The sequence below is a fragment of the Molossus molossus genome, unplaced genomic scaffold (genome assembly GCF_014108415.1).
Source record: "Molossus molossus isolate mMolMol1 unplaced genomic scaffold, mMolMol1.p scaffold_m16_p_16, whole genome shotgun sequence".
Lineage (NCBI taxonomy): Eukaryota > Metazoa > Chordata > Mammalia > Chiroptera > Molossidae > Molossus > Molossus molossus.
Genome location: NW_023425351.1, coordinates 43354410 through 43371950, shown reverse-complemented (window position 1 = coordinate 43371950; position 17541 = coordinate 43354410). Strand labels below are relative to the sequence as shown.

The following is a 17541-nucleotide window of genomic DNA, read 5'->3' as shown; positions in this document are numbered from 1 at the left end:
GTGAGGATTAACAACAACAGAAAGAATGCTAGTACATTCCGCTTAAGACTCTTCTACCTGGGGGTTGGTCACCTCCTACCATCTTCCCATGACCAATTCGCTCAATCATCTTCAGATAGTAGAAAGGTTTTTAGTGACAGAATTCCCAATGGGCTCTCAAATCCTGGCCCTCTATATTAGACTTTCTTGTCTCAGCATATAATGAGGTTGGGACACAGCTTAGAGGATTTTTAGGTGGATTACAAAAAATCCAAACAGAATGTTCTTGGGAAAGCTCATTAAAAATGTAAAACAAAACAAAGAGATCATTTTTAGCACACAGGCTGCAGGGATGTGGTTCCTGGTGCCACAGCCGGAGTTTCTCTGCCAGATCATTACACAGACGGGTGCTCCCACACTTCAGCATTACGTGGTGCTGGACGGGACGCTTTTCCTCCAGATCAGAGCTCATAACCTACATGTCCGCTTCTTATGTTAAAAGCAAAAACTGCCTGAAAGGGTAAGTTTCTGTAATTGTTTATAAATATACCCATCTATTAAATTTGTTTTGTTAACTGCTTATTTTTAAATGATGTCTTAGCAAGAGGGAAATGTTTCTTCATTGTTGTGCAAGCTATCAAAACAACAGTTCCGGCTGGGCCCTCCCAGGGTCTTGTCATTTTCAGTTAAGAGTTCTGGGTAGCCCTATTTACTGTATGAATTTCATTATGGAGGAAATGTAATCTTACCAGTACAGCAACAACATGGGTCATTTGCTGCTACAATGTTAACCTTCTATGGGAATGCATCCACCAAGTACAATGTCACAAAGGCTCTCTCCTTTGCTCCTTGCAGACAGACATCCATGCTCTTTACCAGAAAGGGACCATAGATCAGCTCTGGCTGGTGTTTGTTGCTTAAATTCATGGAAACATGAGGAGTCAGGCTGTCAAACTGAAACTGCTTTGGAGTGGATTTAGGTCAGGAATGTGTGCTTTAACGCCGACTACCACAGAACAGCGATTTTTAGCCGGTGTGCTGCAAGAATTTTCGAAGCATGTAATAGCTGACTATTCAGTCAGGGCACTGACCTCTTCCCTTAGATTGTCAAATAAAAAAATGACTGCAGTCAGCACAACAGCAGCTATCTGGTGTGAATGAATCAAAATTATACCTATTATTTTTGTGTGAGATTGACTATATATACATATATAGTTGTGCTACAGAATTAGTTTGTGTGCCATGAGATGAAAAGGGTTGAAAACTGTCACCATACAGTACTGAGATAACTTGGTCCCCAACACTCAACTCTTAGCACCCATCCTCCCCACACAGTTTGTACACATATTCAAACCACCCCTGCAGACTTTCCCAGCTCAGGTCTGTGGGGAGGCTGAGGCACCAAGAGCCTTCGTTTGCCATCTGCCCAGACTGGCAGGGCTACACTGGGGAGGCAGAGGTCTCTCTCTGCATCTCATGAGCAAACCAAGCCTCTGGCTTTCTCTCACCCAGCTCTTCACGAAGGATGGCAGTGAAGAAAGCTAACCACCTTGAACTGCAGTTCTTTCAGGCCCCGGGCCGAGGGCCTGGGCTGTTCTCCTGGCTGCACTCGTGTGCTAATTTAGAGCCTAGTGCCTGCAAGGAGCCCAACGACCGTTTGCTAAATGGAGTTACAATTCTAAGTTACATAACAGCAAATATAACAGCTACTATTGCCAAGCAAAATTCAGGGCCCTTTATAGACTTTCATTGTATCCTCTCAAAAATTTTAACAACCCATTTTATAGCTGAGGAAACTGAGACCTGGGGACGTTCAACAATTTGCTTCAGGCCTTACCGCTGGTAGGGGCACGGTCTAGAGGTAAACCCATGGCTGTCAACCCCAAAGCACAGTCTGCCTCTCACCATCTGCCTCCCTGTGTCTAGATATCCGCAAGGCATTGCCCTGAACCATGTCCTTATTTCCTGGGCTCTGGCACATCGCAGACCCTCGGCTCTGTCCTCACCTGCTCTGAAGAGAGCACCAGCAGCATAGTGCATCGCCAGGGCGTGCACGAGCTGCCTGGCCGTGGTGAAGACGGGGCCTCTTTCAAACACGGAGAAGGAGAGTGGAGTGTGGTCAGAGGCGATGTACAGCTTGAGGGAAGCGTGGATGCTGACGAGGAGATTCACTGGCAGTATCACCAGCTTCCGTAACTTCACAGGATTCACCAAGGCCCTGGCATGCTGTGTGACCTGCAAGGGCAATGCCTGTCTACCACCTGAGCATATCGCAGGATGACTGCCCAGGTTGCTGTTCGGAAGGTAGGTCTCAAACAAAGTTTTGATGTAGTATACAAATGTATCTTCCACGTACAACCGGGTAGGCTTCAACTCAAAACTGAACTCGTTGATATCAAATAAGAAGCACTTGCCCTCAGTTAAGGTGAGGCAAAGTTTGATAAAACATTTTTTCTTGTATTCTTCCAAATCTTTGCTGGATGCAAGGAGACTCCGCATGCTGGAATACTGAGTAGGTTCTGGTTTTTCTCCCTGGCAGATTAAGACAGCGAAGTGGAAACTGGACTTGTTGTACAGCTGGTTGTCCAACTGCAGGTCCCCACAGTAGACCTCTACACAGTACAGCTGGAAGGGTGCTGCACTTGGCTCGTCCCCGGGGAGGGGACCAGCCCCTGGGGCCATGTGGAGAAAAACATGGTCCAGCGTGAGTCTCAGAAGTTCAGACGATGCTTTGTGGTGGGTGAGGTCATCAAACACCGCCAGGCTCAACTGAGTGATGAACATTTTAAATGTCACTATTTTCTCCAGAGTTCTAGAGGAGTAAAGAAACAACATTAGAGTCCCTTGCTTTTTTCTTTCTTCTTCTTCATTTTTTTTAATGATAGTGCCTTATTAAACACCCCCTGATATCCCCTCAGATTCTCATAAGAAACATATAAGAACTCAACTTTCAGTACATCGTGTCTGGACAGAGCCAGTCACACTCCAACAATTTTGGGAAATGTTCCCAATGGGACTACTACAAGCTCTTGTCATGTTCCTCTGAGTGTTTCCCTTATCAACACCAGATTTTTACTTCAAAATCCCTCAAGCCTTTGTGCACTAATCCCCTGTCACGATCATCACAAGGCAGAAAGGCATAATAAAATAACCAAGACTCTTTAACTTGGAAAAGTAAAGCGAGCTGAAGAAACTGACCATGAACTCCCACCCCAACAGCCCACCCACCAGCGTCTCAGCCTGAGCACCGCTCTCCCTCCACTTCTGGAGCTCACATGTCCAGTGCACGGAGTCGCTGCCTCAAGGTCAGCACTCGTTCTTCATCATTATGAGCAGCGTATGAGCTCATATGCTGATCCCTCCTACAAAAAAACTCCAAAGCATTTTTTTTTTTCTATTCCTCATCTGAGGATATTTTTCCACTTATTATCAGATAGAGTGGGAGGAAGGTAGGGAGAGGGAGAGAGAGATAGAAACATCATCAGTTGGCTGCTTCCTGCACGCCCCCTTCTAGGGATGGAGCCTGCACCCCAGGAATTAAACCTATGACCGCTTGGTGCATAGGATGAGGCTCAATCCATTGAGCCATACCAGCTGGGCTGTAATCAAACTCTTGAGCCTACCCCCAAATCTACATACAGTCTTTCTAATCTCAGTTAATGGCAACCACATTCTATAGCTTAGACCAAAAGTTTTTGACTCCTTCTTGGTGCCTCTATTTTCCACCCTTATCCAATGCATCAGGGAAATCCCACTGGCTTGTTCTTAAAAAGATATCCAGAAACTGACCATTTTTTATCTCTCTCTAGTTGCATAACTATAATCATCTCCTAACTAGTCTCCCTGCTTCCACCCTAGTTCAACAAAGCAGCCAAAATTTTAGGTCAGATTATGGAACTTCTCTACTCAAAAAGCTCCAACGACTTCCCCATTTCATTCAGAATTAAAATCAAGCCCTACACAATGTGTCCCCTCCGTCTAGCCCTTACCTCTCTGACCACAGGTACTATGCTGTCATGGTCACCCTCCCACCTGCCCACACTGGCCTCCCCCTCGCTTCTCCGACATGCCAGGCACACTGCTTCAGAACTTTGAGCTGACCGCACCTCTGTCTGGAGAGCTCTTCCCTCCACCACGTCACTAACGCTCTCACTGCTCTCGGGTCTCTGCTCACATGTCAGCTTCTTGGTGAGACTGACACCAAGGGATTTAAAAATGACGCTCTCTCCCTATGTTCTTCTTACGGGGCTTTTTGTGTGTGTGTTAATCCTCACCTGAGGATAATTTTCCATAGATTTTTAAATTATTTTTATTTTTTATCCTCACCTGAGGACATTTTTGCATTTATCTTCAGATAGAGTGGGAGGGAGAGAGGGGGGAAGAGAGAGAGAGAAACATCGATGTGAGAGAGACACATCGAGTGGTTGCCACCCACATGACCCCAATCAGGGCAGGGGAAAAACTACAACCAAGGTACGTGCCCTTAGCGGGAACCGAACCCGGATCTCTCTGGTCCACAGGCCGATGCTCTAACCATTGAGCAAACTGGCCAGGGCTTCCACAGATTTTTTAGATAGAGAGGAGGGGAGGGAAGGAGGGAGCGCAAAAAGGAGGGAGAGAGGAAAGGAGAGAGGGAGGGAGAGGGGAGGGAGAGAGGGAGAGGGAGAGGGAGGGGGGAGAGAGAGAGAGAGACAAAGAGAGAGACACATCGACTGCCTCCTGCACGACCTGGAATGGGGCCAGAAATCAAAACTGCAACCAGGTATGTGCACTTGACTGGGAATCAAACCCAGAATCCTTTAGTCTAAGACTGATGCTCTAACCTCTGAGCCAAATCGGCCAGGGCTGGGCTCTGTTTTTTATATCTGTAGAATGCCAACCTTCTTTACATTTTATTATAATAAATTTAGATTTATGATCACCATAAAACTTGCTTTTTTATTATGTTTATTCTTTGTCTTTCCAAGTCTATGAGAATATGATTTCCTCAAGAGCAGGGATTTGGTCTCTTTGCTCACTGATGTATCACTATCCCTAGAATAGCACCTGGCATCCAATAAGTACTTGAAAAATATTTGTTGAATAAATGAATAAAGACATGTAAGTAAATATGTGTGGCTTTCCTGTTTCCACTGCTGAACACATAGATTGTTGTCATTAATAATCCCTACTGACGTCTCTGAAAGTCTTGGGGTGACTTGAACTTCTACTATGCAATTTAAAATTTAGTCTCTAATTTTGTCACAATTTCCCAACTCTGCTGTTAGAGAAATTATATAAATAAATGAGCAGATAATATAATTTTGTTATATTATTACTTTTTTACAAATACTTCTGGGCAAAGAAAACATTCTACCCAACCTTGTCTGAAATATTATAAATTCAAATTAATAATAATTTGGCAGGGTCCAAATTAATGAGTTCCTAATCATATATGAAAAGCAAGAAACTTTTTTTAAAAAAAGGGCCTGCACAAATGCATCAAAGTTGATATCATTTTATATTTTATAAAATCAACAGTAAATTAATTTTTCTGATTACCAATTAAATTTTTATTGTAGAAAATGAAAATACAGACATTTATTCAATAATAATCACTTATAATCCTACATCTGTTAACAATTTCGAGTCTTTTCTTTTCAGGCTCCTTTTTAGGAATGTTTCTCTGTGTGGGTGTGTGTGAGACAAAGAGAGAATGTGTGTGCACATTTATTCATGTATACTTATATGTGCATAGGACACATAACTAGGGTCCTATTTATAGACTCAACTTTATATTGTTTTGTCTATTTTAGGTTCATCACAAGCATCTTTCTTTCCACTAAAATCCTCTACACCAATTATCTGTGGACAGACTCCTAGGACTTATGACACATTTATGCATTATCCATTCCTCCACTGATGACATTCATACTCTGAATATTTTGCTATTATAATTGGCAATGTGATAAATATCTCATTGCCTATATCTTTGCCTACATCTCTAATTATTGCTTTAATTCTTAAAAGTAAATTGGAATTTCCAAGCCAAAGGCATTTAAAGCTCTTAATACATATTTCTAAAGTGCTTTCCAGAAAATGGCAATAATTTACAGTCCACTAGGACTATATACCATGGAACATATTGTTAATTTGATAAGAAATATCTTATTTAAATATACATTTCTTTGATTACTTGTATTTCCTCTTTCTTAAATTTTCTGCTATGTCTTTGGCTTTCATTTTATTTTTGGAAGAAGAGGCTACCTTTCTATTATTCCTACTGAATTATATGAGTTCTTTTAGATTAAGGATATCAGCTCTGGATTCACGTTTATAAAACGTGACAGCAACGTCCAGGTTGAAGGGAAAATGTAGCTCTGAGAGGCAAATTTACTTCTGATGTAGCTCTAACTGCTAAGTCTAATTATTAATTACTTAAGTCTAATTATTAATTATTAATTATTAGGTTGTCATATGGACAAAGAAGTATTAATTTGCATTTCATGCTAATGATAATGTATAATTTAAAGATGCATGCCTTAGTTTGTAATTCAGTTTAATATCACTGAAGAACTGGAAGGGGTATCCAAGTAAGACAAGGGATTGCTACTTATTATAGAAATGATTTAATGCTAATAATCATATCCTGACAGATTGCACAATAATTAACCAAAAGATTTAATGTATATACAGGGATGACTAAGAATAGTAAGTGATAGGTTTACAACTTCATAATAGGAAAGCTTATTATACTGTTCTTGGATAATAATTAAACCTACCTGTTGGTATTGGTTAAAATGGATCCTGCCTTTCCCTCTGGGGACACAGTGATGAAGATGGTGCCACACTGATGGACAATGTCCACATACACATAGCCAAAGCCAGCCAGGAACACAACCTGCAGAAAGAGCAGTCAGTATCTGATGAAAAGGCTGTATGGCCTGTACCACCACTGAAATGACTGACTTCAAACATCTCAAGTTCTGGTTCAATACCACAAACACTTCCTGGTTATATAGATATATATTTTTTCAATCCTCACCCAAGGATATTTTTCCATTTATCTTCAGGTAGAGAGAGAGGGAGAGAAAGGGAGAGAGAAACATCCACGTGAGAGGGACACATCGACTGGCTGCCTCCTGCACAACCCCAACCAGGGCCAGGGACGAACCGCAACCAAGGTACGTGCCCTTGACTGGAATCGAAGCTGGGACTCACTGGTCTGCGCACTGGTGCTCTACCGCTGAGCCAAACCAGCCAGGGCTCTGGTTCTATTTCTTTATATCCATGTGTACAGGCTATTCAGCTGATTGAAATGAAAAAAAAAAGAAAAGAAAGATCAAATCCAGATTTTTCAATATCCAGCTGTAAGGTTCATAGAAGAAGAAAAAAAAAGATGGATGACTGGGCATGAGTGTCTTCATTCTGTTTCTTCTTTGGAATTGGCAAATAACACAGGAGGGGCTGGTGCCTGGCCATGGGTCAGCTTTATGTGTGCATATGCATTTCAGTGGGAAAAAACCCTCTATAACTCTGGACTTCAAATGCAATGTGCAAAAATCTTTCAGGCTCTTCACGTCGATGTTTCTCTCTCTCTCTCTCTCCCTCTCACTCTATCTGAACAAAATATCGAAAAATGTCCTCGGGTGAGGAAAAAAAAAAAAAAAAAACGAAAAATCTTTCAGGCTCTTGAGTGTTGACCTACTACCATGAGGATGCTTTTCTATGCTGGGGATACACAAACCTACCCAAAAGGCATGTCATAATCCTTCCAAGGTCCTTCACATAACTTGTCACAAGAACGTCAGATAACTTCATTTGATTGGAGTCTAAATTAATTTTTCTACAGTGAGAAGGTGGACTAAAATTTTAAAAAGTTCTATGTCAGAAGCCAGGTGGCAGGCCAGCAGAACCGATGTCTTTTCAGCCATAAATGCTGATGGAACACGGCTCTGCTCATTTATTTATATAATTTCTCAAACAGCAGAGTTGAGTAATTGTGGCAAAGGCTGTATGGCCTGTAAAGCCTAAAATATTTACTATCTAGACCTTAAAAAAAGTTTGCTGACTTCTTCTCTAGATGGTTGTGGTAGATTGTTACAGTCAGGGATCTGCACATCCCAGTCTGACACAAAACATGGCCGTGTGACTTTCTTCAGCTAATGGGATATCAGAAAACGTGTCCAGAAGCAGCGGCTTGATAAAGCTTGCTTACTGGGGTCTGCCTTCTTGCCACCATGTGAGGAAGCTGGGAGCAGCCTCCCTAAGGAGGAGAGATCACATAGGGAGAGAGATGCCCAGACTGCCCAGCTGAACTCATCCTTCAGCCAACCCCCAGCCGAATGCAGCGGCACCAAACACTCAGAATCATGGGAAGTCAATCGCAGTTGTTTCAATAATCTGTTTCATGGTTTGTTACCATGAGGAAGATGGAAGATAATGGACCCATCAATCTGAGTCCCTGGGTGAATTTGTAAAATAGAGCCTTCAAATGACAAACACTAGGCACATGGTGTGAGCAAGAAGCAAATTCCAGGATTATAATTGGCAGCATAACCGAGCCCTTCTTCACTAACGCAGATATTGGTAATGGAAGTAGGGCTCTAGCAAAAACCCAAAATATGAGTCCTTTGCTTAATTAAAGTAGAAATTGATATTGAAGGCTATAAAACTGGGATTTATGTTATGAAGTGGCAAAACATTTAGTGAAACTGTGTGAGATTACTTGGGAGGTAGATCATAAATCTAATAAATTTGTAGCTCTAGAAGATGAGGTTTGAAAACAAAACACTACTAGTGTGTGTTGGTTACTGTTGGCTGTGTCTGACAGTGTATTATGAAGAAGAGATGAGCTCAGGAAAGAATTGGCCAGTTTGCAATAAAAATGAAAGAATAGAGAGATTCCAGAAATTCAGGGCCTTGCAAAGTTAGAAATGATTTTATTCCCTGGCTCTTTTGGCTCAGATGTTAGAGCATTGGGCCCGAAGACCAAAGGATTGTTGGTTTGATTCTGGTCAAGGGCATGTGCCTAGTTGTGGGCTGATACCCCCGTTGGGGCTCCGGTTGGGGCCATGTGAGAGGCAACCAATTGCTCTGTCTCTCTCACATCGATGTTTCTCTCTCTCTCTCTCACTCTCTCATTCTCTTCCTCCTTCCTTCCCTCCCTCCCACTCTATCTAAAAATCAATGGAAAAATATGCTCACGTAAGGATTAAATAAATAAATGAGTAAATAAATAAACAAACCCCAAACAGCAAGAAATTTTGTCTTTGATTTGCCGGTGTCTTTGAAGGCAGATAAAGACTCAGCCTTAGGGCTATATACAGGCAAACACTCACTGTTAAAAAGGCTTGATTGTTATAGTGACTCAGAAAAACATTTAGATTGAGAGCATAGATTTCCCACAGAAGCTCTCTTAAATCTAGAGAGAGGTAAGAAAGCAACATAGCCCAGAAATATGTCTTTAAAAAGTACCATGGCTGTGGCTACTGGCACATGGAATTCTCTGGAATCAAAGAGAAAAGAAGTTTACTGAGTTCTTGAGAAATTACTACTGCCCAATAAATTTATGCACCCAGATTAAAAAAGCCTGTGATTATTTGAGACTCAAAACAAGCTTTAATACTGGCCAAGGCAGAGGTCTAAGGGTGGACAGAGGCTGGGAAGGGTAATGGGAGGTCTTTCAAGAACAGAAACAGGGCTCAAAGACTAGCCCTTGCTTCCAGGGTACAGATCCCACAATATGTGCTCCCCACATTTCAAATTTGTTATGGATGACAGGCTCTCATTCTTCCTCGTTCCAATTTGTTTTCCTGTCCTGTAAAATGATGGGGAAAGGGGGAGCAGATGAGCTCAAAGGTCCCTAGAAAGAAAGGAGTCACATTCAGACTAAGGAGCCTCACTAAGAAGGACTGGATTTCCAGTGGGATGGGGGTACTGATTAGAACCTGGGGAGAAGGTTTGTTTGTTCTGTGTGTGGGAAAAAGAATGAATTACTAAATGATCGATGGCCAAGAGGATTTTTTTTTTTAAGTTTGTTGCTGCAGAAGGAGCTAGCGGGTCCTGATCAATGCCATCATTTAGTTATTTTTTAACTTCTTCACTTCACACTGGTAGCATGGGGGTGTGTGTGGAAAGCTATAGAAAACGCATAGTAAGGGAGGTGTTGATTTTAGTGCACAACGTTTGGGGGATACTCTGTTGTCACTTGCGTCTGTGTTAGAGCACTCTGACCAGAAAGACTTTCCTACATATGTGGGTAGAAGAAGACTATTGGTGGCCTGGGTCCTGCCTTCCACTTAGTCCACTGCCTTTTACTACAATTACAAATAAGAAACACTTTAACATAATTTGTGCTTTTCTATATATTGTTATGTTTATTAAAATGATTATTTATATTTATATCCAACAAACTATTTTAAAAATTACACCGGTTTAATTTTATTGAGTAAATAAGTTACAGGGTGAGACATAAGAAATAATAGAAAATATTCTTGAAAGTCTACCTCTCTTCCTTTCCCTTTCCCCCTGACAGGCTATATGGACAGTCCGTGATAACCAGAGGTAGTTAGAAAGCATCCCAGCACTGCAGCCGCGTTACCGGGCCTTTCAGACAGAAACACAGATTTGCAGCTTCAGAGGATGTGAAGGCCAGAGATAGTTGCCTGGGAGTACTGGGTGATAGGGGCTAGAGCTATGAGATGAATTGGATCTTCCAGAGAAAAAAGAAGGGAGATGCGTTTCTAAGATGATCATGGTAGAAAAGTCTGGATGAGGATGAAAAGAAAATGGCAGAGGCTGGAAACAACAGTGATGAACTTCTCGTGACTCTGAGGATTCTCGTGTCTCATGATATTCTTGTAAGCAAGATAAGCAATATCTTGTACAGTATAGTTTGAAAAGTGCTTTTAGATGCATTTTCTTATTTAAGGAATGTGGGTTCGATGGCAGTGAGTTTTGTGTATCAGTGGCTGACTGAACCCATGCGTTAGGGAAGTGTCTAGAGTTTCACTGCAGCATATAGACCTTGCACTTGTCCTGCTCAACGTGTTTATCAGTGACTAAGATGAACATGTAGAATGCATAAGTACCACATCTATAGATGAAAGAAAGCTACCATGGATACATAATATGTTAGATGCCAGCATATATATATTTTCTAGAAGTGATTTCAACAAACTGGACTGGGCCAATAGCAACAAGAATTAATTTATTGGGGATAAATGTAAAGTCCCATCATTGGGTTTAAAAAGTCAGTTGTACAGCAAGTTATATGATAAAGAACTGGGGGATGTGGTTGACCACTATTTCAATAATAACAAACAGTCTGCACTTGTTAATAAAAAGCCAGCTCAATCTTCTACTTTATTAATGGAAGCATGGGGAGGCAAGAGCTGCGTAGACCACATTTGGAATACTATGTGTAATCCGGCTGCCAGGTTTTTAAAAGGGAACACAACACACGAGTGTGCTCACAGCATGGTAACTGGTGATGGATCTGGAAGTCACAGTGACTGAAGGAATGATCAAGGAACCAGAAATGTTTGGCCTGGATAAGAGGACACTTGGAGAAGATGTCAAAGCTGCCTTCAAATGACTGTAGTGTTCCTTTTAAAAGGGAAGTAATAGTCTGTGATGCTCTGGAGGGCAAAGCAAGACTGAATGAATGGATGCTACAGAGGGACAGTCTCAGCATGATGCAAGTACAGCCATGACTGACACTGGGGGTCTTCTGAGGTGCAAAGTCATGGAAAGGACTCTTGTGCAAAGTAGAATGCGAACTTAGAAAGCTTCTTCTAAACTGTGCTTTCATGAACTTTCTGGTAGAATATCTGTAGCCAGGCAGGATTGCAAAGGACAGACAGTGACCTCAGCTTGGTGTAGGAAAAAAAAGATGGGGCCACCTGTGAGCAGATCCAGGTTCCAGCCTGATCCTAATTACTAGCTTAGCTAGTTACAACCCACCTGGCTACTCTTTGAGACACTCCCATCAGTTAAAAAAATACATGAAAATTATTGAACTATTTCAGAATTTTTATGGTGATCAAAGGCTCTATCTTTGGACGTAGTAACCTTGATGACATTAATCTAGTTAGTCAGGTCCTCAAAGGAATTATGCCTCACTCAAGGCAAAGGGTTTGTCCCTTGCTAGTTTCTCAATAAAGAGTGAATGAAAGAGTGTAGACTGTGGATGCGAATGCACTTTGTAAATGGTAAGAGCTATTTAAACACCAGGGACTGTCATCGCCCCTCCCTCACACCCACACACTGATAAGAAAACAGCATGGGCAGTGACCCACTACACAGTTATGCTAGCAGCCCAAGATCATGGGAATTTACTGGACCTATTTAGAAGTCACCTGCAAAGGGATCATTTTAATTTGTTTTGGGGATTTAAACTGCTTATCCTTCTCAACTTAAACTGCTCAGTAATTGCTTTTCATAAACAATTCAATGACTTCCCATGGCTCTTAAAATAAAACCCCAAATCCCTGGCTGCAGATACTGGATCTTGCCAGGTTTGGCCTTGAATGCCTCACTAGCTTCCCTCTCCTCTTTTCCTTTAATTTTGCACTAAGGCCCACGGCCTTTAGATCCTGCAAGGACCACATTCCCTCTCTAAGCACCAGAGCTTCAGACAGTTGTTTCTGCCAAGAAACATCTCCCACTCTGTTATCTACTTACTGCCTGCTCCTCCTTGAAGGCACAGATGCAGGGTCTCAGACGCAGACACACCCCCCCTGGCCTCAGGCTACTCTGCTGTGCCCGAGCGCTTGCGCCTTTCCTCGCAGCTCTCTCCTCCGTTCCCAGCCACACAGCAATCACGGTCACTTGCTCATCCATCTTCTCCACTGGGGCTCTCCCCCAGGGCAGGGACTGTGTCCATTGCTGTTCACTGTATTTTATGTGATCCCAGCACCAAGTTACAATGTGTGGCACATACCAGGCCTCAGTAAGTATCAGTTGATTGAATGACTAAAGCGTGCTTCACAATGTTTGTATGAGTAAAACGGTAACTACTATGTTTTCTTTGTACTTTTTTTGTTTTTAATTTTTCAAAAGATTGTTTCCTAAGGTTTCTATCAGAAATAAAAATCCCATATACTATGACAGGACCTGGAGAGTATTATGCTAAGTAAAATAAGCCAATCAGAGAAAGACAAGTACCACATGATCTCACTTAATTGTGGAATATAATGAACAAAAAAAGCTGATGAACAAAACAGACCCAGAGACATAGAAAGGAGTACGTTCAGACTGACAGACCGCAGGGGAGGGGGGTTGGGGTGGGGGAGGGATGAGATAAACCAAAGAACTTATATGCACGTATGAGTAACCAACGGACATAGACAACAATGCTGGTGGGGGGTGGGAAAGGGAGGAGGGTGTCTGGGTGGAGGGGGAGGAAAAACATTTGTAACAAAAATAAATTAATAAAAAATAAATAAAAATAAAATTTCTACATACTATCACAGGGTTATAAACTATTTCCTCGATATGATCAAAATTATGACAAAATTATCAATATAAGCTTATTTATTGAGAATCTAAAAATTTTTCCCCCTAAAGTCAGGCTAGCAGCCATTGTCACATTATGGACAAGAGCACCAGCTGCCACTTCAGAGCCACTAAACGGGGCCAGAAAGTTCAGTGAATTGATACTCAGATTCTAACCAGGCATGAGCTGGGGACACGACCCGAAAACCCACATCAACTTTACAACCGGAATTTTGTGGCCTCTGTGCCTTCCTGATAACTCTTAATGCAAAGAATATGTCTTTGTGTCATTATAAAGTTAAGTTCTGCGTATTCCCTTCTATATTCCATTTCAAAATTATACAACGTGACACTGTCCTACTTACAAAACTGAGGCAAGGGGGCATATCTATGTCCGAAAGGAGCGAAACTACTTTTCTTCTGTGGCATAAGGGGGATTTTCTGGTGTTTTAATTCTGCTTTTTGGAATTCACATCACGGGCCTCAGAACCAGGGCTGAGGAAAGGCTCCTGGGAGACAAACTCACTCCTACAGAAGAGCTGCTTCCTTTCATCAGAGGACACAGCTCCCTTCACTCCCTAGTGATTTATACGCCCTGCTGCACTGTTGAGGAGATGTCGGAGAGGGTCTGAAACAAATCTTCCCGCAGAAGAGGAAGTAAGCCCTGGTCTGCAGGACATATGGCACACAGCTCCTCAAAGATTAATGGGAACATGACAGTGCTGGGTCCTCAGACCGGGGATGATAAGGGTGTTGGAAAGAGTACCTCCTCTTGGCTTTGAAGTATCCCTGACTACAAAGGTTTGAGGAAATTTAGAATAAATGGGAATCCCCAAAATAAGGTTTGGCAGGCAGAATGCCGATAGTAAAGAAGTCCCAATACATGTATAAGCAAGGTTTTGAAAACTCTCAAACCGGTGCAGGGGAGTTCAGGGACCCTTGAGTAGCTGGCAGTATTTATTTTATAAATTAATGAGACTAGGAACATCTGCTGAGGCTGCACAGATTCAGAAGATTCTCATTGTTTATCCAACGAGCACTATGGATGGAAATCACACCCCTGGGTATTTTGGGGCCACTGCAAATGCAGGTCTCCAAGGTGAGTATGGTTGGTCCCCAGGCTGCATGGCCATCCTTACACCTGCTCCTGGCCATGTCCTTCATCTATTTCCACAGCTACTGCTCTCCCCAGGCCCCACCCCTGTCCTCTCAGTTACAGATGATTCATTCCACACCTCACAATAAAGGTAAGGCCACTGAATATCAATTCACTCAATTTTCTGGCCCCATCCCTCTGAATATCTCTATCTACATGTGTTCCTCTCAACCTCTTTTCCACTGTCGGATGAGAGGACTGGCTCTTATGTTGAAGTAGAATTACAGGCTCTGGGCCTCGGACTTTTTTTCTGGGCAACTCCTTGCTCATATTTTCCACTTCTTGACTGATTCCTCTCCTACAGCATATAAAGAGCTTCCTGTCTTCTGATCTCCTCTGCTTTGTGGCCCTGCTCCTTGAAAGAGCACTTTCCACTAGTTCCTCCAGTCCCCACTTCTATTTACTGTGAACCTGTAATTTCACTGTTTTCTGCTTCCTCTTTCCACCATCTTACACCCTGTACATGCACTCGTCCGGGAGCTGTTTCCAACCTGCCGGGCTTGCCACCCCCACTCTGCTTCTTTAGTCTGTTTGGCTGCACTATACTTATATGTTGGAGTTTCCCAAGGGAACCTCATTACTCATTCATTCAATATTTATTAACATCTTATTGTGCTGACAGGACTCTGCTGTAGGCTGAGGACAAAAAAAAAGCAGATATCTGATGGCTAGGAATCTTGACTTAGTAGAAAATCATTTCAAGAAATAAATGTAATTAAATGTCACAAATGTTCTGTGAGCACATCGAGGGCCTGGGGGTGAGGAGGTGTCACAGGTGTGACCTGCCCGCAGCACTGGGGAAGGAGTGAGTCCAAGGTAAGGAAGCAGCACGGTGGTGCAGATCACGCTGTGAAGTCAGGCAGGTGTGGATAAAATCCTAGACCTTCTCTTGTAGTACACGGGAATCAAGTCATGTTACTTCTGGAGGTCTTGGTTTTTACTTCTGTAACATGGAGATGATAACCCTATCTGTATGGCTACTGTAAAGGTTAGATAAGAATGAATGTAGGTTTTTGGAGACTCCAAGATGCTGGCAGAGTAGATGAATGTTACACTCACCTCCTCCTAGGAACAAACTGAAACTACAACTAAAATATAAATCAACTGACCTAAATAACCATCTGAAGACTAGCTAAAGAGAAGTCTTGTAACCAAGGATGTCCAGAAGAACCTGCACTGAGACCGGTAGGAAGGGCAGAGACATGAAAAGGGCTGGCCCATTCCGCCCGCCAGCAGCTGAGAGCCGGAGGGATACTCAGCTGCAATGCCTCCCCCTGAGAAGTGTGGGGTCTCAGCCCGAAGCCAGATTCCCCAGCCCAGAGCACCAGAGCTGGCAAGAGGCACCCATGTAATATCTGGCTGTGAAATCAGTGGAAAGTCTGTCCACCAAGGAGACACTAGAATTGGCTCGACACACAGGTGCCCTCTTAAAGGGTCAATGTCATTGGCAGCCACTCGCCCTGGGCTCTGGTGGAGGGGAAAGGAGCAGACTGGACTCACATGTGACTCTGGGGAGACAGCAGAAGAGAGAGCCACCAAGAGTCCTCTGCTAAGTCCATCTTGCATACCATAGATGCCGTCTTTCTTGTTCAGGGTATAGAGGTCTGGGGAGACTTCGGAGGTGTCAGTGACTAAGTTCTGTGGCTTTGGGTCAGGGCCATTCCCCCCACTTTCTGGTGAACCTGACTGGCGGTACCTCCCCAGCATGAGAGATCGGCTAGCCCCACTCTCCAACTCCGGTTGGCTATACCCTGCTGAGATCTGGGCAGAATCTTGGACAGACTGACTTGTGTGGCTCTCCGGGCAGGGGCCACTCCCTCCACATACCCCCAAGCCTGACCAACACCGCCCCTCACAGGAGATCCACGAGCCCCATCCTCCCACTCCTGGCAGCCTGTCCTGCTGAGGTCAGTCTTCTGGTAGCATTTAGGACAAAATGAGTTGTGTGGCTCTAGGATGGGGGCCATTTCTCCCTCCCGCACCGGATCCATGTAGAGCCCTCCCTTTACATGGCCAAATCTTCGTCTGTTTGGGCCTTATACACTCTGCTGGCCTCATCCTGAGAGTCCCTGAGACCTCGCACAATCACAAAGGTGCGCAAGCACCCCATGGGTGGCAGCTATGGATGCCCTGGGACATTTGCTGAGTAGCCTTAGTACCAGTGCTGGCACCGAGTTTGAAACTGTAAATCTGGTGAACACAACTCGTCTCTACCTGGTGACTCACTGAGAACCTACCTCATGCTATTTGAGTACTGCCAGAGGCTCTTTCAATGACTAAGCCTAACAGGCAGCCAGCAGACGAAGACAGATCTCAGGGTGCCCTGGGACTTTTGCTGACCTGTCCCTGGGCTTGGTGCTGGTAAAAGAAAGCCTGGTACACAGCTTGGTCCTTTCTGCATGTACCTAGGCCCAGCAGAGGCAGCCACTAACTGTGGATCACTGGTAGATCCAAACAAGTTGACAACAGTAAAAGGCAGAGTTTGACATCAGACTGCACCAGAGTCCCTCTCAAGATGCCCCAGATCCAACACACCCAGTAGCCTGCTTCAGACAATATCAGAGCAGGATCCAATAAGTTTCACAAGCGGCATATCCAAAGGGAGATTTTGGCAGGCACCAAACCTGCTGAGGTGAATTCCACTTCATATGGTTAGTACTTGTAAAGCAGCTCATACACTGTGGTCAGGGTCAGTCCTTATAGTCAGTCAGCATGAGGCTCAATGCCATGATGAATTGGCCAATAGCAATCAAGACTCAATTATAACAGGAGGGTCCATATAACCCACATAAGGAACACTTCAGAAGCACCCAGCTCAGGTGATCAAGGAGACCGTGACACTGGGTTCCACAGGACACCTACTACTTAAGACCACCCTATCAAGATTAGGAGTCATAACAGATCTATGTAATACATAGAAACAAACC

The 17541-nt window shown here is 43.4% G+C and overlaps 1 protein-coding gene and 1 long non-coding RNA gene across 2 annotated transcripts in view; one reads left to right on the top strand and one right to left on the bottom strand.

Moving 5' to 3' along the window:
• Nucleotides 1-17541, bottom strand: part of VPS13B (vacuolar protein sorting 13 homolog B) — an 867799-nt gene that overhangs the window by 20553 nt on the left and 829705 nt on the right. Inside the window, exons 55-56 of the mRNA XM_036263824.1 lie at nt 6741-6859; nt 1986-2791 (exon numbers count right to left, since the gene is read on the bottom strand). Coding sequence (XP_036119717.1) covers nt 1986-2791; nt 6741-6859 — 925 coding nt within the window. The remainder of the gene's footprint in view (nt 1-1985; nt 2792-6740; nt 6860-17541) is intronic.
• LOC118631432 lies at nt 398-2574 on the top strand. Its single transcript, XR_004959843.1, has 3 exons — nt 398-499; nt 2184-2283; nt 2519-2574. It is a non-coding gene; the product is annotated as an uncharacterized LOC118631432 (long non-coding RNA).